At 36.1% G+C, this 21,463-nt stretch overlaps 3 protein-coding genes and 1 pseudogene across 3 annotated transcripts; 2 read left to right on the forward strand and 2 right to left on the reverse strand.

The window, feature by feature from the left end:
* The first annotated feature begins 3,745 nt into the window (after positions 1-3,745).
* On the forward strand, positions 3,746-6,255 carry LOC132604035 (cytochrome P450 89A2-like). The gene is made up of 2 exons (XM_060317356.1): positions 3,746-5,365; positions 5,797-6,255. The coding sequence occupies exons 1-2, from the start codon at positions 3,872-3,874 to the stop codon at positions 5,965-5,967; spliced, it is 1,665 nt and encodes a 554-aa protein (XP_060173339.1). The 5' UTR covers positions 3,746-3,871; the 3' UTR covers positions 5,968-6,255.
* A 1,400-nt stretch (positions 6,256-7,655) lies between these two features.
* Positions 7,656-10,154, forward strand: LOC132604052 (cytochrome P450 89A2-like; annotated as a pseudogene).
* Positions 10,155-10,287: 133 nt separating this feature from the next.
* On the reverse strand, positions 10,288-13,221 carry LOC132604043 (uncharacterized protein At5g41620-like). The gene is made up of 4 exons (XM_060317368.1): positions 13,103-13,221; positions 12,670-13,013; positions 12,423-12,509; positions 10,288-11,908 (listed from the first exon to the last, which is right to left on the reverse strand). Exons 2-4 carry the CDS (start codon positions 12,934-12,936, stop codon positions 10,550-10,552), a joined length of 1,713 nt encoding a protein of 570 aa, XP_060173351.1. The 5' UTR covers positions 12,937-13,013; positions 13,103-13,221; the 3' UTR covers positions 10,288-10,549.
* Positions 13,222-17,851: 4,630 nt separating this feature from the next.
* Positions 17,852-21,165, reverse strand: LOC132604060 (photosystem I subunit O). Its single transcript, XM_060317389.1, has 4 exons — positions 21,000-21,165; positions 18,943-19,015; positions 18,652-18,831; positions 17,852-18,063 (listed from the first exon to the last, which is right to left on the reverse strand). Exons 1-4 carry the CDS (start codon positions 21,085-21,087, stop codon positions 17,967-17,969), a joined length of 438 nt encoding a protein of 145 aa, XP_060173372.1. The 5' UTR covers positions 21,088-21,165; the 3' UTR covers positions 17,852-17,966.
* Between the last annotated feature and the right edge of the window lie 298 nt (positions 21,166-21,463).

The raw sequence follows: 21,463 nt of genomic DNA on the forward strand, positions 1-21,463 counted from the left end.
GAAAGCAAATCTGAGACGTAACGAAATGGGGGTATCAAACATAAGTGCAAATTCAATCTTATCAAACTATTTAGTTTCAAATATGTAAATCATGCATAGGGTACAGAAGAATATGGTCGCCCGCCTGTCGATAGCGCCATAACACAGCATAACACCAGAAAGATTTCAAATCTCCGTATCCCCGTCTCATATCACATCACAACATAACGCCATACACAGCATAACGCCAAATATAGATGGAACCCGACCCTCTTTTGCGAGTAGCTCGGTGAACCATAAACACTGCATAACTCCAGAGTATATCAAAATGCGCACGATAACATAACCGGCCCGGGACTCGGCGAAGGGAATAACAAAATGCATGAATAGAGTCGTGAGTAGTCATATGCATAAAATCAATATCATAAATTCAAACATAAGCAAAACGATCATATTTGAAAATCGAATAGTAGTCTTAACAAATTCTTTCAAAATCTCCCGAATTTCATAAAAGGAAGTCGCGGGACCCACGGGTGGGTATTTACCCAAGTCGGGCCCGCTTATGAAAAACATACTCGTTATACGTAATGCAAAATTTTATAAAAATATATTGGAGCAATCCGAGCATTTATGTGAAAGATATGACATTCGGATATTTCGAAGTTCCTTAAAGTGAAACCTTTTTGCGCAAAGTTCGAAAAGCGATTTTTCAAATACATAAAGGTTCATATTTCATCAGATCATACATAAGAGTGCCAAAGAACGTACACGGATCATAACATGCTCGGATTTCGGATTTGGAAGTTTCCTTAAGGCTCTAATTTAGCCTATAAAAACTAAGACATGCCAAAAAGAAAGGAAGTTGCCTTACATACCTCAAACGCACTCAAGATAGCCAATCTTAAGTAAATATCCAATCTACGCCTCGGGCTCCCCAAGGTCTACAATACGCCAACGAACACCAAACATTAGATAAGGGCATTTAGCCATTCATTCCAGCTAATCATTAAATTCTACAGAAAAATTCGGCAGCACTTCCCCTGTAATTAGGCCATCCCGAGAATTTAACTCGGCCATATCAATCAACAACAACCACAACAACCAACCTAACAACATTAATAATTAATCCGAAAGGTAATTCAACAATAATAGCTTTCTTGCCATCATTTATCAATTTTCATAAATTCAATTCGACGACTTACCTTCAAGCCCAAAATCGACGCTTATATGCTCACATACTAACCCGAACCCATACCAACAATATTTAAAGACATTCTAAGCAATTCATACAGCATTTCCAACAATCCAAAATTTTCTCCAATTTAGCCGAGAACAGCCCCTAAACCCGAGGCACTCACTTTACACATTCCTCATTTTCAAATCATGATTTGCACCCACAATTCACATTCTAACAATGCTATTCATCAATATACAAAATTACATTGAATATACAATATCCTCCAAAACAGTCCGCAACAACTACAACATCAATTTGAGTCATTAAACGTTCATTTCCAACATAGAATTCATAGCGACGACGACTAAACATTAAGCGATATTAATTCAATTCTCGTTACAATAATGGCCTACCTTCGGCCATAACCTCCCACCAACATACAAAGATGATTCCCATTCATTTCTTCACTTACAACGATCACAACATGCTAATCAAGCTTTAATTCATAATTCCAACATCACACAACACACGCCCCTTACACACAACTCATTTCCAACATATTTTTTTTCATGATATTCATCTAAATTAACATACTACAAGATAAAAACAACCTCTATAACACATAAAACATAGAGAAATCTTACCTTTTCTCTTCAATCCCACAATAGGCTAGGGTTTTCCAAGGATGAAAAATAAAGGGTTGATCGCTCAAACGACACCTCCACGCTACTTAGGGACCTCAATATAGTGAGTTTACATCAAGGAATTAATTTTGGAAGATCTAGAAATGGGACTTGGTTTATTTTTTTTATTTATTTTTAAGTTGGCCGAGAGCCTTCTTTTGTGTGGTGTTCTTCACCCTTTTTTTTTTTAAGTGTAAAAAAAAATGAAGCAAATGAATACTAGTAGTCATCTTTTATGCTAGCAAGACTTGGTCAAGGGTTCATGGCCCACTCCATGTGTTGGATTAATTAAAAGATGACACAACAATTGTGTGGGCACCACTTTAATGCCACACGGCCAAGGGCCAAATAATTCATGATTTCCAACTTCCAATTTTATCACTTTTGGTCCCAAATTTTCCTAATTGTTCCATGCCAACAAATTCATGCACAACTTATGACTTAAATAAAATCAAAGATCAAAAATCCCGACTTTGTATCCCGAAATAATCTTGGCCTTAAATTATCATAGCTCATCCGGGTTGTCCCAATATGTAAAAACACGGGACGTAAGAATAATTTCTGCTTCTGTTTTCAACATTAAAAACAGAACTCGTCGATGCCTCTCCAGAATCTGTCCTGCGCACCTCCTCAGCAAGGATACGATCCCTAACATCGTTGAACTTTATTTTGTTACTGCCGACAGAATTACTAACCGCTGCTCTCATTGTCTCCCAGCTATTTGGTAGGGATGTCAACAAAATTAGAGCTTGCACTTCATCATAGAAATCAATTTTTACCGATGACAATTGATTTACAATGGTATTGAATTCATTTACGTGTGCAACAATATGAGCATTTTCCATCATCTTTAGATGAAATAGTTTCTTCATGAGAAATACCTTATTATTTGCCGAAGGTTTCTCATACATGTCAGAGAATACCTTCATCATATCTGCGGTGGTCTTCTCCTTTGCCACGTTGTGAGCAACGTTCTTTGACAGCGTCAGCCGAATGACTCCCAGAACTTGTCTGTCGAGGAGATCCCAATCTGCTTGCTTCATCTCCTCTGGTTTTGGACTCAGAGGTTCATAAAGTTTTCTGCCATATAAATAATCTTCAATTTGCATTCTCCAGAACGCAAAATCTGTACCATCGAATTTACCGATGCCGTGCGTCGTACCATCTTCGCCTCCCATCGTTTCTAAATCACAACACAACCTGTTGCTCTGATACCAGTTGTTAGGATTTGAATCCCAAATCCGACCTTTGTAAGCAGGTTCCCAGGAAAGATTGGAGGGTCACAGCTAGACCACTTAAATACCAACCTCCTTAGACAGAATCTACTTACGTCGTGATGTAAGCGAAGAATAAATAACACACACAGATTTATAGTGGTTCACCCTCAATGTGAGAGCTACGTCCACGTTGCTGCTGCAGATCTTATTAAAGAAGAAATATTACAAGTGTTTACAACACTCAACCTCACAACCCCAATCCCAATTACACTCAAGAAGTTTTTACTAAAAATTCTCTCAAAGACCTTCTCTTACTTAGGCCTTTCACTAAGAGTATTTCTCTTAGATTTTTCTCTCTTTGGGACATGTTGTCTTCTTCAATTTTGGTGTGTCTAGAAAATGAGAAAGCTTCCCTATTTATAGGTATGAGATGAACCTATTGATGTCATTAGTGACTCAAGCAAGCACTTGACAATTTGTCAAAGACAAGGAAGATGTTTTCTTCCTCAAAATAAGAAATGTATTTTCTTTCTCAAAACAAGGGAAGTGTTTTCTTCCCTAAAATAAGGGATGGACCCAACACATTCACACGCTCAAATGTTGTGCAATGTACATAGTCAGTTAGTTGTGTCTGATAGGAACGAATATGTACAATTGAAACAAAGTTGAGTTAACATGCCTAAATGAGATTTCCGGTTTAAGGGCCCATACACGTGTTTATATCTGTGCTGACTGAACCACAACTGAGAAAAAGTATCAGAGTCTTGGACCTGCACTTCAAGTTCAATACTTCAGTCATACAAGTGGAGAAAATAATGGAGTCATGGCTCCTCCTCCTCCTCATCATCATCCTCACTCTCTTTCTCTCTTTCTTATTCAAATCAAATAACCAGAAGAAAGTTCCCCCCGGACCCTCTGCTTTTTCGGTGATTAGCAGCTTCCTACGGGCTAACGCCGATATAGAACTCATCCTCAGGGACCTCAAGACTAAATATGGTCCTGTATTCAACTTCAGAATTGGACTTGGATTTCGTCGTCCTTCCATATATGTTGCTAGCCACTCATTAGCCTATCAAGCTTTAGTCAAGCAAGGCGCTATTTACTCTGACAGGCCAAAGGCCAGTTTAACCCTCCCCAGTAGCCGAATTAACATGGCCTCCTCCCCTTACGGCCCCACATGGCGCCTCCTCCGCAGAAACCTTGTCTCTGAAATGCTCCACCCTTCTCGGACAAAATCCTACTCTAAGGTCCTATCTCGGGTACTCAGTATCCTCATTCAACAGCTCCGTGCTGATTCTGCAGCCACCGAAGTGATAACGTTAATTGATCAATTCCGTTATGCCATGTTTTATCTTCTTGTCCTGATGTGCTTCGGGGATAAGATAGACGAGCCTCAAGTCAAACAGATCCAAGATGTACAACGAAGATGGATCTTAACTCTTGGCCGATTCATCAATCTCAGCTTTTTCCCAACATCACTTCAAAAGATCATTTTCAGGAATCAATGGAAAGAGCTCATCCAAATGATACAAGAGCAAGAGAGGGTCTTTATACCTCTGATCGAGGCTCGAATGAAAGCAAAAACTGAGGAAGGAATGGTGGCTTATAAAGATACATTGTTGAATTTGGAATTCCCAGAGGAAAAGAGGAAGTTTAATCATGGAGAGATTGTTAGTCTCTGCAGTGAGTTCCTCACTGGTGGTACTGATACTACCTCCACCTCGTTACAATGGATTATGGCCAACTTGGTCAAGTACCCTTCTATTCAGGAAAAACTATACCAAGAAATATCTGACGTAGTGAACAAAGGGAATTCGAAGCCAAAGGAAGTGAAAGAGGAAGATTTACAGAAAATGCCTTACCTAAAAGCAGTGATCTTGGAAGGACTAAGGCGGCATCCGCCAGGTCATTTCCTGCAGCCGCATGCAGTGACAGAGGAAGTGGAACTCAACGGCTATGTGATCCCTAAGGATGCAACAATTACTTTCATGGTTGCAGATATGAATTTGGACCCAAATGTGTGGGAGAATCCCTTGGATTTCAAACCAGATAGGTTCTTATCAGTGGATGGTGATACAGAAGCGTTTGATATAACAGGAAATAGAGAGATCAAGATGATGCCTTTTGGTGCAGGGAGAAGAATGTGTCCAGGCTATGGCTTGGCTATGTTCCATATGGAGTACTTTGTGGCTAATTTGATCTGGCACTTTGAGTGGAAGGCTGTGGATGGAGATGATATTGATCTATCAGAGAAGCTGGAATTCGCTGTTACGATGAAAAATCCATTGCGTGCTCGCATCCGTCCCAGAGTAAAATCAACTTTTATGATCTGCTAATTCTTGTTACATATATATTACAAGTTATTTTATGCTGTGTATTTGTTTGGTCTTCCTTTCTCTTGAAGTTGTTGATGTTTCTTCAATATAAATAAAGGAACAGGCAGGGAACTCAGGTACTCAACTGTTCAATTGAAGCACAATATTTGAAAGTTGAGGTCCTCAACCAAGATCAATATTAAACATCTAGAATAAACAAACTTATAAATTTATAATATGGGCCATATGGCCTTTTGGGGTGCTTTCTGCATGAAATGATTTATTAAAGATCAGTAAAAGTATTTCTCTAATGATAGATTACACCTGCTGAATAGACTTACCTTTTTAAAGCATTAAATCTACATAAATGATAAATGGATATCACTCAAACGACGTTTCTCAATAAGAACTTTACATTCTTCCAGCAAGCGCAGATTGGTAAATTTATGCTTCAACCAGTGCAATTTCACTTGAGCAATCAATATGCAGCTCGCTTTCACTGTTACCTGGAAATGCAGCAGGCTAAGCGAGGTTCAGAACTCAGAAGTGGACATGATGAAACACGTAACATAAGAATACACAAAGAGGTGATCTGATACTAGGGAAGTCATTAGAGGTTCAGAAATGAAGAGATGAAGAGAGTCATATATATTATTGAATAAAGCAAACGATTCTTCATTGCTAGGAGAACAATAGAAAAATTTGTACTGTTTTATCTCATACAACAGCCAAAACTCAAAATTCTGCTGACATACCTGAATTTTCAGATATTTGGCTATTTATGATGGATTATTGAAATATTAATGCCCATTTTACCTCTTTCTTTCATGGGGGATCTTATGCATTGTTCAGATTCTCAGAAGAGGAAATAGTTTAGTGAGTCTGAAAATCAGTTAGACCATACAAGTAATATTAATGTTGCCCACAAATGATTAGGAAATAATAAGTTGCAGCCACTTGCAAATGGAGCAATTAAAAAGAAAAAGGGAAATGGGAACTTTGGATAAGGTACAACGACAACTTCCCCTCAATTTCAAGGTAGTTGCGTCAGTTATATGAATCCTCACTAATCGCGTTACTCCTAATATCTAATATTTTAGTAAGGTACTGCAACAAAAACCCTATATATGCAGTCCCTCCGAATAAAAAGGGATTAAATGTTAGTAGTATTAAAGAATAACAGGAGATGACTACATCCATTAAGCAACCATTTTGGTGAGAGAGATCAGCCTTCTTTCTTCTTCTATGACTACCCACTTTGGTTCGCTATTATCTGCAAAATTCAAGAGACGAAATATGTAAATTTTAAAATTTAGACACATACAATGTGCAGAAGTCAAAAAGCTACAAAACTTTTCCAAGAAACTGACCACAAGAACCTTAATTCCTTCTCCAGTTTCTTTTAGTATCTAAAGGCGTAACAAATATACTTTAACAGTCAGAGAGGGAAATGTGTAAGGAAAGAAACAGGGTCTCAAGAAACAGTGGATCTTGAACCCCTTTAGGCTTTTGTATTTCGAAGATACTAGAATTATTGGCATGCAAATCAGAGCCCTTAATGTTTTGGCTTTGGCCTTTGGTTTACAAACTGCCATATGGGGAAAAAATTGCAGAACAGTTTAGTGGTAAACATATTGCAAAGGCGTCCCCTTATTTACTCTACTTGTCAATGCTGGCCTGTATATTTAAGGATCATTCCCAACTTTCTTTTTCTTTTTTCCACGCGATGCCAGTTACAATATTCATATTGGAGTCCGACTAAATCTAGAGTCACATCGGAAAGTTTCGTATTGGAGTAAAATGCTCCCTAACAAAGAAAACTTAATACTAGGGGCATGAACTCGAAACCTCTAATTAATGATGAAAGAGTCCTTATCGCTCTACCAAAGTTGGTATCCCCAACTTTTTATACTTGGGAAAAGTTTTGCTAGTTTCAGTTGTCAGCTGGTTGTGTTATGTTTAAATGCAAAACACCCTTAATTAAAACACTTGCTGTTATGATCAGATTCTTCTACTTGTTGGGTCCTTTTGAAGTTCTTTAAGCAAAGAATATCATAACATTATTTATAAGTGCTTTTTAATCTTTATGAACAAATTTCGCTATCCACCAATGATACCAAAAGTATCTTCTTGAAACTGGCCAAAAGCGGGCAAATGCTTTAATTACAGTCTGGGATTCCACTTCAAGTTCATAATTCAGTTGTACAAGTGCTAGTTGGAGATATGATCAGGATTCAAATTTATGGAAGCAGCAAGTTGCAAGGGCAAGAATATGGTGTTTCCAACTCATGGAAACCGTGGCTTAACAGTAGCACCATACACCTGTGTGGATTCTGGAAGATAGTAGGTACTGCTAGAATATATAGTGAAAAGTTGTGCTCAAAATGTTTCTATTTTGACAATTATATTTATCACTTTTTAAAAAAAAAAAAATTCTTTTTCCTGCACCGACAGGTCAGGTGTAGTTTTCCTAAACAGGATAGAAAGCATAAAAAATTGTAAATAGAGTTACCATTATCTCTAACTTTTTTACTCTCCACAACTAACAGATTTTTCCCCCCACAAGTACATGCACTTCTATATATAACAGTTAAGTGGAGAAGTTCGACATTTAGTCTTGCAGATCATACTAGTTTGAAAATAATGGAGTCATGGCTCCTCCTCATCATCATTATCCTCACTCTCTGTATCTCTTTCTTCCTCAAATCCAATAACCAGAAGATCAACAAGAAACTCCCCCCCCCCCCCCCCCCCCCCCCCGGCCCCTTTGCTCTAATGCCAATATAGAACTCATCCTCGGGGACCTCAAGACTAAATATGGTCCTGTATTCAACTTCAGAATTGGAATTGGATTTCGTCAACCTTCCATATTTGTTGCTAGCCACTCATTAGCCTATCAAGCTTTAGTCCAGCAAGGTGCTGTTTTCTCTGACCGGCCAAAGGCCTCTCAGATCAGTGTAACCCTCACCAGTAGCCAGATTAACATCGCCTCCTCCCCTTACGGCCCCACATGGAACCTCCTCCGTCAAAACCTTGTCTCTGAAATCCTCCACCCTTCTCGAACAAAGTCCTACTCTAAGGTCCGATCTCAGGTACTCAGTATCTTTATTCAACAGCTCCGCTCTGATTCTGCAGCCAAGGAAGTGATAACGTTAATTGATCATTTCCGTTATGACATGTTCTATCTTCTTGTCCTGATGTGCTTCGGGGACAAGATAGACAAGCCTCAAGCCAAACAGATCCAAGATGTACAACGAAGATGGATTATAACTGTGGGCCGATTCATCAACCTCCGCTTCTTCCCAATATCACTTCAAAAGATCATTTTCAGGAATCAATGGAAAGACCTCATCCAACAGATACAAGAGCAAGAGAGGATCTTTATACCTCTGATCGAGGCTCGAATGGAAGCAAAAACTGATGGTTTGAATCATCATAACACTGAGGAAGAAGTGGTGGCTTATGCGGATACATTGCTCAATTTGGAATTCTCAGAGGAAAAGAGGAAGTATAATGATGGAGAGATTGTTAGCCTCTGCAGTGAGTTCCTCACTGGTGGGACCGAGACAATGTCCACCTCGTTGCAATGAATTATGGCCAACTTGGTCAAATACCCTTCTATTGAAGAAAAACTATACCAAGAAATATCTGAGGTAGTGAACAGAAGGAATTCGAAACCAAAAGGAGTGACAGAGGAGGAGGTAGTGAAGGAGGAAGATTTACAGAAAATGCCTTACCTAAAAGCAGTGATCTTGGAAGGTCTAAGGCGGCATCCGCCAGTTCACATCCTGCAGCCACACACGGTGACAGAGGAAGTGGAACTCAACAGCTACGTCATTCCTAAGGATGCAACAATTAACTTCATGGTTGCAGATATGAATTTGGACCCAAAGGTGTGGGAGTATCCCTTGGATTTCAAACCGGATAGGTTCTTGCCAATGGACAGTGATACAGAAGATTTTGATATAACAGGGGTTAGAGAGATCGCGATGATGCCTTTTGGTGCAGGGAGAAGAGTATGTCCAGGCTATGGCTTAGCTATGCTCCATTTAGAGTACTTTGTGGCTAATTTGAGGCTATGGCTTAGCTATGCTCCATATAGAGTACTTTGTGGCTAATTTGATCTGGCATTTTGAGTGGAAGGCTGTGGATGGAAACGATGTTGATCTCTCCGAGAAGCTGGAATTCACTGTTACGATGAAGAATCCATTGCGTGCTCGCATCCGTCCAAGAGTAAACCAACTTGAATGATCTGCTAATGTTTTATATTTGTTTGGTTTTCCTTCCTCTTGATGTTTTTGATGTTTCTTCAATAAAATAAAGGAACAGGCAGGGAACTCAAGTACTCAACTGTTCCAGTGGAGCACAATATTTGAAACTTCAGGTCCTCAACTAAGATCAATAATAAACATCTAGAATAATAACAAATTTCTAAATAATAATATGGCCTTTAGTTGGTGCTTTATGCATGAAAAGATTTACTAACAAGCTTGACCACATGGAGAACATTCCCTTAAGCTGATGATGGAGTCTTGAGTACAGATCATTAAAAATATCTTTTTCTCTCCAATGATAGATTGCAACTACTGAGCATTAACATAGACTTACCTTTGTAAAGCTTTGATCCACATAAATGACAGATGGATATCACTCAAAGGAAATTTCTCAATAAGAACTTTACATTCTTCCACCAAGTGCAGATTGGTAACTTTATGCTTCAACCCGTGGAATTCCATTTGAGCACTCACCATGCAGTTCACTTTCACTACCTGGAATTGACTGGAAATGTAGTAGGCTAAGCATAACAGAAGTGGACATGCTGAAACACGTAACATAAGTAAGAATACACAAAGAGATGATCTGATACTAGGGGAGTCATTAAGGTTCAGAAATGAAGAGATGAAAAGAGTCATATATAGTATTAGATAGAGAAAATGGTTCTTCATTGCCAAGAGAGCATTAGCAAAATTTTGTACTGTTTCATACAACAGCCAAAACTCAAAATTCTCGACATTCCTGAATTTTCAGATATTTAGCTATTCATTCAGACAAAGATCCACATGATTATGTCCATCTAATTATATAAATATGCATCAAGCTGCAGAAGCAGCATGCTATTTATGATGGATTCTTGATGTTGGCATTCATTCGAGTAACTCCCTGCAAGACTGCAATAAGCTATGGTATTCCTTCAAGTTTCTCCCTGCACGATGGCAAAGCCCTCACCATCACTTTGTAAGGATCATTGGAAGATAATTTCTGTTGGCCCCAGTTCCTGTTTGGACTAGAAAACCCTTGAGAGGATGTTATTCTTGAAGCAGAAATAATACGGTCACAAAGATCCTTGATCATTTTATATCTCTCCGTCTCATCCGGATGATCCTTTTCCCAAGCTTGAGAAGAGAAGTCTGGTGTTCCTCCATTGTTAAGAAAGTTTGAGATTCCTCTATCCACAGTCTTCGTATTTTCTTTCTCTCCCACGCAGAATTCCCATGCTATGCCATCTGAAGTTTCCCTTTCTAAGGAAATGCTTTGCGACATCCACCCTGTATTTTTATCAGAAACCAACAATCTATTTGGATCATTCTGTAGAGTATTGCACCACTGATGGCTCTTCTTATCACCCATGTTTAATTCAAAGGAACAAAGGTCGCTATCAGCTGAATCACCTTCTTCTCCATCTTCTTCTTTAATAAGTACTTCCTCATCTGCCTTTTCTTTATCTTGGTAATGGTGTGTACTTGGAAGTGTTTCTCTCAAGTGTCTCTCAAGCTCATCAATTGTTTCATAATTAGGCGAATCACTGCCTTGTTCTTGGCCCTTTGTGGATCTCAAATAGGCTTCAAATTCATTCCTTAACTTATCAACAACTTCATTTTTCTCCTTGAAATGATACTTGGCATCTGAAAGTTTCATTTGAACTCTTTCCTCGCGCATCACATCAGCTTGTTGAAGCATTTTCTGTTCCATTTCCACCTCTTCCCGAATTTTAGCAGATTGTCTCTTCAATTCTTCCATCTCAGCTCTATCTTCTCTGAGACCTCTGGCTAATTCATCACACATTTGCTCCAATATCTCTCTGTCCCTTTTCTCGCCTTGAAGTTCTTTGACTGCCTTCGAGAGAGATACCTTTGTATCCGCCAATTCTCTACCAAGCTTCTTATTTAATCTCTCAGTTTGCTTCCTCAGCTTCTTCTCTATCTTGACCTCCCTCGCTACAGATGTAATGGCAGCATGAATCCTGTCTTGCTCTTTAATCTTCCAGGCCATCTTTTCTTCTTCAAACTTCTTCAACAGGATATCAACTTCACTATCGTTATGTGTGTTTTCGTCTATCAATTTAGACACTTGATCGCACAACCAGTCAAGCTCGGTAGCTATAGCTGAGAAAAGGGATGAACTTGTAGATTTCTGCTCTTTGAGATTCCAGACATGACTTAGAACTTGCAGCAGCTCTTTACATGTCGTAAGGCCATGACACACATCCTTCAACTGATGTCTGCTTAGAGTCTGTCCATGATTTTGTGTCTGATCAACCTGCATATTCATTCTTGTATTAACTATATATTTCAATGCAGAGTTGTTAAGAGAAAGTGGCAGCAGTTGATGGCAATGATAGATTCGGAATTATTACACACAAAAATTTCAAAATAACATCAATTCAGTGTTGGAACACAATATATGGCCTGCCGGCTTTGATAGAACCTGAACTAGAACCACGTTACATGTATTTCCCTTTGTTCATAAATTTCTTGTCCATTTCCTAAGATGAACTTTGAAGAGGCCAAGCGGCACATCAAAATGTCATTCATAGTGATAAAGAAAAAGGGAAATGGAAACTTTGGATAAGGTACAACGACAGCTTCCCCTCAATTTCAAGCTAATCCAGTCAGTTATATGAATACTCACTAATCATGTCACTCCTATTTAAAGTTTTAGGTTATACAATACCTTTGATAAGGTACTCCAACAAAAACCCTTTACAAAATAGTTCCTCCGACTAACTATGGATGAAATGTTAGTAGTATTAAAGAATAACAGAAATGATTACCTCCATAGAGCAACCATTTTGGTGAGTGAGATCAGCCTTCATATGTTTTCTTCTTCTATGACTACCCATTTTGGATCGCTGCCTTCTCTGCAAAATTCAAGAAGCAAAATATGTAAAAAAAAAAAAAAAAAAAAAGAACACACACACACAAAAAACACACATAATATGCAGAACTCAAAAAGCTACAAACTTTTTCAAGAAAATGACCAACAAAAACAAGTTTTCCCAAATACATTTACACACTGACCTCAGAAACAGGGCCATGAAAAGGATCAGAGAATTCCAAAGCTACTGAGCCCAATTTGGATGACTTCAAAACTCTTTCTTTCCTACCAATTTCAACTTCACTCCTCTCCTTCAAATCCTTCAAAACCCCATTAGTTTCCCATAGAGTAGCAGCCATTTTTCTTGCTGAAACCGACATGTCTTTCACTTTATCAAAGCCCTTTGTTTGAATAAACTGGTATGAATAATTATCATCACTTTGCAGAGAAGGTGATCTTGATGAACTCATTTTCCACTATGGAAGATTAAAGACGTAATTTGGTTTTCCATCAATCACTGGCAACTCTTTCTTGGGAAGGGGATCAACTGTTTATAAGATTTTAACTACTTTTATCAGTCAAAAAGAGGGAAGAAGACAAGTAGCAAAGAACGTAATAATGGAGTCTTGAACGTACCCCTTCTGATGATGCTAGAATGATTGGCATGCAAATAGTGAAAGAGAGCCGGTCCTTTGCTACGTAGACAAAATTATCGTGGGACTAATTTACTCCATCTCTTGGGGCTAATTTATCTCTTGGGGCTAATTTATCTTTTGAGATGCACTTCATACTTTGTTTGGTACAAGGTATAAATTTATTTCAGAATAAATTTATATCTTTTATCAAACATAATACAAAATTAGTCTCGTAGTTAGTGCTGGAATATCCTAGCTAATATCATATATCAAACGACCTCTTGGCCTTTGATTTACAAACTGACATATGGGTAAAAAGAATGTACAATAATCGAATGGTAAATATATTTGGATATGGTAAGTATTTATCCCAAACTAATTACTCCATCCGTCCATTTTTACTGCACAACTTTTAAAGTATGTTTAGTTTATTTCTAACTTTAGATGACTTAATAATAATTGGGGGTGATATAGTAAAATTATTATCTTATTTATGGCTCTTTAATGAAGTGTCAAGTCAATACACGATAAGTAAAAATGGACGGAAAGAGTACCTTAATTAAATAATTTAATTAGGTGAAACTATATATTGTTGATTATGATTAAATGATATTTTTAAATATTCAAATACATATGATGTATCTATTGATTTGATGTAAATACAGTTGATTATAAGTTTTCACCTTTGCAAAGAGTCCCCTTATTTTAATTTTATCAATGCTGGCCTCTATATTTAAGAATTATCCCCAACTTAGTGAAAGATTTTGCTGGTTTCAGCTACGTAGTAGAAGCTGGTTGTGTTTAAATGCAACACAGCCTTAATTAAAACACTTGGTGTTCTTACCTTGTATTGGTCTAGGGTCCTTTAGAAGTTCTTTAAGCAATGAATATCATAACATTATTTATAAGTACTTGTAGCCGTTGCTGATAGCTTAAATTGGCATGTCCCCTAGAAGAAGGAAGGGGCCCATTAACGGCTTAAATTGTTTCGGATATTGACGACAATTTAGAAAATGGCCACATTCTGTGTGGTCCTCCACATCCCCTCCCACGTGGTCATAGTCAGCCTCTGTTCTTTGTTTTAATATGACAGTTGACTTAAGGTCAAGAGACAACTAAAAGAAAATATTTAAGTTGAATACATTGATTTAATCAACGGAAAAGGACCAAAATTACCTCTGAAACTTGAAAAATAGTTCATTCATACCCTTCGTTATACTTTAGCGCCAATTATACTCTTATGTCTAACTGCTGCCACGTGGCATCATCCTAGCCCTTCAAAATTATTGTACCCTCAAATAATTTTTTACCCACTAAAATAGCTCAATCCGACCCGAATTTTTTTTTCTAGCAAAAATAATACGGAATTATTTTTATTTTATTTTTCTGGAAAAATTATACGTATTATTTTTGCTAGAAAAAAAATTCGGGTCGAGTTGAGTTATTTTAGTGAGTAAAAAATTATTTGAGGGTAAAATAATTTTGAAGGGCTGGGATGATGCCATGTGGCAGCAGTTAGACATAAGGGTATAATTGACCCCATAGTATAACTGTAAGGGTATAATTGGCGCTAAAGTATAACGAAGGGTATGAATAAACTATTTTTTAAAGTTCAAGAGTAATTTTGGCTCTTTTCCGTTTAATCAATGTAGTTTAACCGGCGATACGAGTAAGATAGCCATCAAGACCTGTGGATTTCAATTGAAGATTATTTTTGTAATTAGTCGGCTACATATTTAATTAGGTCATTAATTGAAAATTACATTTGATATATAGTTGGTGGATATATTTTTTATTTTACCATGCTTGTAATTCGTATGATCTATAACTTACGAACAGAGTTGATCTCTATTTAGCATCTTTAAAAAACTACATAGTTCCTTGGAATTAGCACTAGAGATATTTCTGTCACTTGTTAGCAAAATACACATCTCAGTATAAATAGTCCTTACGGCATCTCCAATCCATTGCACCATTTTTTGCACCAAAAAAAATATTCCTTTTATATTCTTCTTTCTCTTTTATATTATATTATTTTCTTTTACTTAAATTTTATTTTTAATTTCATAAAAAAAATCCTTTCTTTTTTTTTTCTTTTTTACATATCCATCTCATGTAATTATAATCCTTTGTTATATAATCACTTAATATAAAATTATTTTATACCATAAAATTTTAAATAATATAAATTGTAAGAAAATATTATACGTTATACATATTAATGGATAATTCAAATAAAAGTGAAATCATTGATAAAATATAATTAAATAAATACTATTACATTAAGGTAGAATTTATTTTAATTTCTACATAAATATTCAACTTCCATGATTAGTACGTTGCTCCCATACATGCTCTAGTAATGCATTACGAAGTGCAAAATGAGCATCTTTGTTCTTAATTTTTTTGTGTCGAGCTAAAAATTGTTCAAATCGATAATTTTCATCTACTACCATTTCTACTGTTGGAGTTGGACCTTCCCAAGCATCTTGAATTGGTGCATTAAGATCACGCTCATCCTCGATTATCATGTTGTGCAGTATAATACATGATGGTAATATATCATGTAGCACTTCTTTTCTCCAAAAACATATTATATTTTATATTTGCACTTTTCATTTTTGTGATGGTTATATTTTTTAATACAATTATAACTTATAATAAAATTAACTTACACTTTTATATAAAATAATATATAAGAAAATTAATTTATAAAACTTACACTCCAAAATTAAGATGTAAAATTAATATTATAAGATATTTCATAAAAAATAATTATGTATATTAGGAATCTAAAATTATAAATTAAAATTTATAAAATGTTAAATTAAAAGTGTTATATAATAAAAAAAAATATATTAATGAATAGTAATGGTGTAGATGAATAGGTATATTAGGAATCTAAATGTAAAAATTAAAATTTATAATATGTTAAATTAAAAGTGTTATATAATAAAAAAAAATATTAATGAATAGTAATGGTGCAATGAATAGTGCAAGGTTGGAGCTCCAAAACACCATTTTTTACACCAAATGCTATTTTGGTGCAAAAAATGATGCAATGGGTTGGAGATACCCTAAGTCTTTCATATTAGTGCAGACAATTTTTATTATTGTTGCTTGCCATTGTTTGAACACAACTATGCAAGGTTTGTCTTCAAGTTGAATTTATTCCATATGTAGGTATATTTTTATAGTTTAGGTTACTTTATTTGTAATTAATTGGTAATTGATATTTATAACTGTTTTTCAATTGATATGAGTTCAATTGATTTGTTTTAGGTTCTACTTTTAAAGGGCGAGTTCTCTCTGAGGGGATCGAGTCCTCTCCTTTGCAGGGTAATTCGCACAAATGCTCTATTTCGGGGTGGTCTTTAATTTTTGCCCCTCAAATTGCTGGTCTTTAATTTTTGCTTTCGGTATTTTAAGTAATAAAAATGGTCGAAAATATCCTTGGGATTCTGGATTCAAACCCCAGCAGAGTTAAAAAAAAAAAAAAAACAATTTCGCAGGACAAGATTTCATAGTAAACTATGCCTATAACTTTTGCCCGAATAGGCATAGTTTGCTATGAAATCTTGCCTTGCGAAATTATTTTTTTTCCTTTGTTGGATTCGAATCCGAATCTCCAGTTTCATAGACTAGCGAATAAGGATACTTTGGCCCACAAATTTTCATTAAATGAAAAGTAGGAAAGAAATTTAAAACTACCGATTGGAGGGGAAACAATTAAAGACTAGTCCATATAAAGGGCAATCCGCACAATTTCTTGTCCTTTGCATTCTGTCGTGGAATCAAAAAATTGCGTGGATTGTCCTTCACACGGACTGGTCTTTAATTTTTGTCCCTCAATTCATTAGTCTTTAATTTTTGTCCCTACTTCTCATTTAATGAAAATTTGTGGGCTAAACTACCCTTTTGACACCTGAGATTCTAGGTTCGATCTCTAACAGTGTCGAAAATAATAATAATTTCGCAAGGCCTACTCGGCCGAAGTTACATAGAGCCTATGCCTTGTCCGGCAAAGGTTCGTGGAAAGGCATAGAAATCTATGCCTATTCGGGCGAAGTTACATAGAACTTATGTCTTGAACCTCTGCCTATTCGGGCGAAGTTACATAGAACTTATGTCTTGAACCTCTGCCTATTCGGGCAAAGTTACATAGAACTTATGCCTTGTCCGGCAAAGGTTTGTGGAAAGGCATAGGTTTCTATGAACCTATGCCTATTCGGGAGAAGTTACATAAAACCTATGTCTTGTCCGGTAAAGGTTTGTGGAAAGGCATAGGTTTCTATGAACCTATGCCTATTCGGGAGAAGTTACATAGAACATATGCCTTGTCCGACAAAGGTTCATGGAAATGAAGTTTTGTACGGCAAAGGTTTCTATGAAACTACATACCGAATAGGTATAGTTTCATATGAACTTATACCTGTGATTTTTTTTTGGACTGAGCGGGGATTCGAATCCAGAACCTCAAGATATTTTTGACCACCTTTTTAAGCGAAGGACAAAACCTCAATACCGGCAATTTGAGGGACAAAAATTAAAGACCTGCGCCTTTGAAGGCCAATCGTGCAAATTACTCTCGTGGAATTGCTGGAGAAACCCTCAATTTGGGTCAGTCGGGCCTATCCTAATTCTTTTTAATCTTTAGTTCTTTATTTTTTTGCATTTAAATTTGTTTCTATGAAAGCACTAATCTATATATCGCGTTTCAACTCATAAGCAGAAAAATTGAAAAGCTTGGAAAGGAGAAGCTATTTCTTGCCCATAAACACATGCTGAAATTAAAAAACACGAATACCAAAGACTGAAGTAGCTTATTTATCTTTTATACAGGATCATTTGCAGAAGCAAATGTTCTACTTTGAGAAATAATCCTCGGTCCTTCCCTTGAAACCAATTTGTCCAAAAGTCAGGCAGATGAACAAGCCCAAGTGCCAGCACACCAACCATAGCCTGTCCACAACACACACATACCAATTTCAAATTGTATAATTAAATTTATTTTTGAAGTATAAACTTGTCCAGAAAAATTGGAAACTAGTGTTCTGAGAATTTAAAAAAAAAAATGGAAAGCTTGAGGCATGTTAAGGACACGTTACTTCTTATACCAAACATCAATTTTCTCACAGTTTAAGTTTCATGAGATGATAATTTTAAAATAATGAGTTTAAGTTATAGACACCAATTTTCAGATCACCCAAATAATATTTACGATAAGACTTTTTAAAATCTAGAATTTATAATAATCTTAAATGTAAGATAGGTCACTTCTTACAATTTGTAAAATCGACCCGATCATGATATATATATATATAATTTTCCTTACACATGACCGTATACAAAAATTTTAAATCTAAGATAATTAGAGGTATCAAAAATTTATGATAAACATTAATTGTTAATCTGGTTATAAAAGTAACTAACATGCATAGATTAAACTACACTAATAATGTAAAAGATTTATACTTTAAGTGTATATACTTAGATAAAAACTAAATTGCTCAATTAAAGAGCAGATATTAAAACGTGTTGAGAGTATACCAGAATTGAGAAGTGAGAGCAGGTGGAGTGGGGAAGTGAGAGAGTTCAGTGCCAATGCTTTCAAAGAAAAGCCCAGTTAGACTCTTGCCATCGATTGCTGGAATGCTTGAAGGAGCCAACCATCCAATCAAACCAAATCCAATCACATTCAAGTCTCTCCTCAGCCAGTCTCTTTGAAAACTTCAAAAACATCATGTGATAAAAACAATCATCTAATAAATTAGAGGAAAAAGAAAATTAAAATATATAAACCATTGTAAATATTTGATGCATCTTTATTTGGTCATTTACCATGTAACTCTGCCTCCTGAAGCTTGTGCTACCCTTAAAGGGTTTCTTGCTGTCACTGGTGATCTCAAGAAGCCTGTTAGAATTAAAGACAAAACAGAAGAGATTTAGTTATTGACGAACAAATTATTGACCATGCATTGATGTAGGTGTGTACAAAAGTAAATCTCTTCTACAAATGATTTTAAAGTTATATATAATAACGGTGTAAAAAAATGTCTTAACATGTGTTATACCCTTTGTTCCAATTAATGTGATTCATTAGATTTTTTGTTTGTTCTTTATGATATAATTTAACTTTAAACTTTTTAATTTAATTTACACTTAATGAGATGATTTATAGCACATAAATATTTATGACTTATTTTAAACCACAAGTTTCAAAAGTCTTTTTTTTTTAAACTCCTTGTTTAATCAAAGTGCATCACATAAATTGAGATGACAGGAGCAGGGGTGTCAAATATGGCTCAAAAGATAATGGCCCGCCCAATCCTCCCAAAATTTTATGGGTTGGGCTTAAGATAATTTTGTATTGGGCTGATTTTAGCCCAACCCAACATAGCCTATTTTAAAGTGATCTCCAACTTAGCTCATTTTTAAAATCTACTTAAATTTGGGTTTATAACTTGATATTTACTTTACGGAAAAGGATCAAATATACCCTTGTACTATCAGAAAAGGGTTAAATATACCCCTCATTATACTTTAGGTTCAAATATACCCCTCGTTATACTTTGGGTCTAAATATACCCCTCCTCCGTTAAGTTGTCCAAAGTGGACATCTTCTCACATGTGGCACTAACATTTTGGTAACATGGACGCCACATGGCATGCCACCTCACATCTCATACCCATTTTACTTACTTCACTCATCTTCTTCTTCCACCCCAACCCATTTTATAGCTTCACTGATTATGTACAGAAAGGGAAAGGTAGTGTCTTGCCTGATGAAATTAGAGGGTTGAGTGTAGTTTCTATTAAAAAAGAAATTTGTGAGTTCGTTGGGGGAGGTGAATGTGAAGAAATGATAAGGCTGAAGTTTAAGGAAGTGAGTGATGCTATAGAGTGTTGTGAAGGGGCTTGAATTATAGTGAATTATGGTGCATTGAAGGTGTTTATTGATGATGGGATAGTGGAATCAGTGTAACTACACCGTTTCTAGTTTCAGTGAAGAAGAAGACGGGGAAGGAAGTAAAATGGGTATAGGGTGTGAGGTGGCATGTCACGTGGCGTCCACCTCATCGAAATGTTAGTGTCATGTGTGAGAATATGTCTACTTTGGATAACTTAACGGAGGGGGTATATTTGGACCCAAAATATAACAGAAGGGGTATATTTGAACCCAAAGTATAACGAGGGATATATTTAACCCTTTTCTGATAGTATAGGGGTATATTTGACCCTTTTCCGTTTACTTTATTTTTTTCTATGTATTCACTTTTCTTGTATCATGTATCTTATAAGTTTGTGGTGTGTTTGATATGAAGGAAAATATTTTTCACGAAAAATGTTTTTATCAAAAATATTTTTCACGGAAGTATTTTCCTCAAAAATATTTTCCACAAAAAATCCGGGAAGGAAAAATAATTTTCGCGAAATATGTATTTCTAGAAAAAAAAATTCACTAAATTTTTTTTTCTAAAAAATAGACACTTCAAAAAAACTGGGTCAAGTTGGGCGGATCATGACCCAGCCCATTTTTAACCCATTTCAGCCCAAATAACTTTTGGGTCAATATTAGCCCAACCCATTTATTACCTCAGCCCATTTTAATTGGGTCAATTTCAGTCCAACCCGTCCATTTGACACCCCTACACCGGAGTATTGCATTGTTTTTCAAGTTACCATATGGGACTTGCTATGAAGAATTGTCGGTTGTTCTAAATCAACTTAACCTAATGGTGCGGAGAAACTATAAACTGTAAGTGCACCAAAGAACTTAAACTCTTCTGCAGATGTAAAATCTTGATAGAGTTACACAAAAGCAAGCCATCGATAGAAAGAGCAATAAAAAAACAGCAAAGGAATTTAGACCAAATATAGGTAAGTGATATATATACCTGAGCTGAGGCAAGTCTTCTTTGGAGAAGAAACTCCAGAAAGAGATGAGCTAGCTAAGCCTACAACAGTGGACATTGTTGCTGCCATTCTTGTTTCCTTATTCTCTGAATAGTATAGTGTTAGCAGGGTCACTAAAAATAATAGAGAGTGTATAAAAATAATTGATGATTTCTGTGGACAGCAGAGATATTTGGGAAATATGTGGTGACAAGTAGGATCGTCTCTTTCATAAAATTTCATAGATGTGCTATTGATCAATGCCTTATTGCCACGTGGATCTTTATAGATAAACTAATATGTGTTTTGGATAATAGAACTTGCTTCCTACTAGATAGTGGATAGCAGTGTGTTAGAGCTGACCAATCTAAATGGAACTCAATTACCAATATGTGTATCTATTTTGTTTTTTGTAAATTTTTTTAAAAAAGAAAGTAATATTATCAACTCCCTCTGCATTTTTCCT

This window comes from Lycium barbarum, chromosome 1, assembly GCF_019175385.1.
Source record: "Lycium barbarum isolate Lr01 chromosome 1, ASM1917538v2, whole genome shotgun sequence".
In the NCBI taxonomy this organism is placed as follows: Eukaryota; Viridiplantae; Streptophyta; class Magnoliopsida; order Solanales; family Solanaceae; genus Lycium; species Lycium barbarum.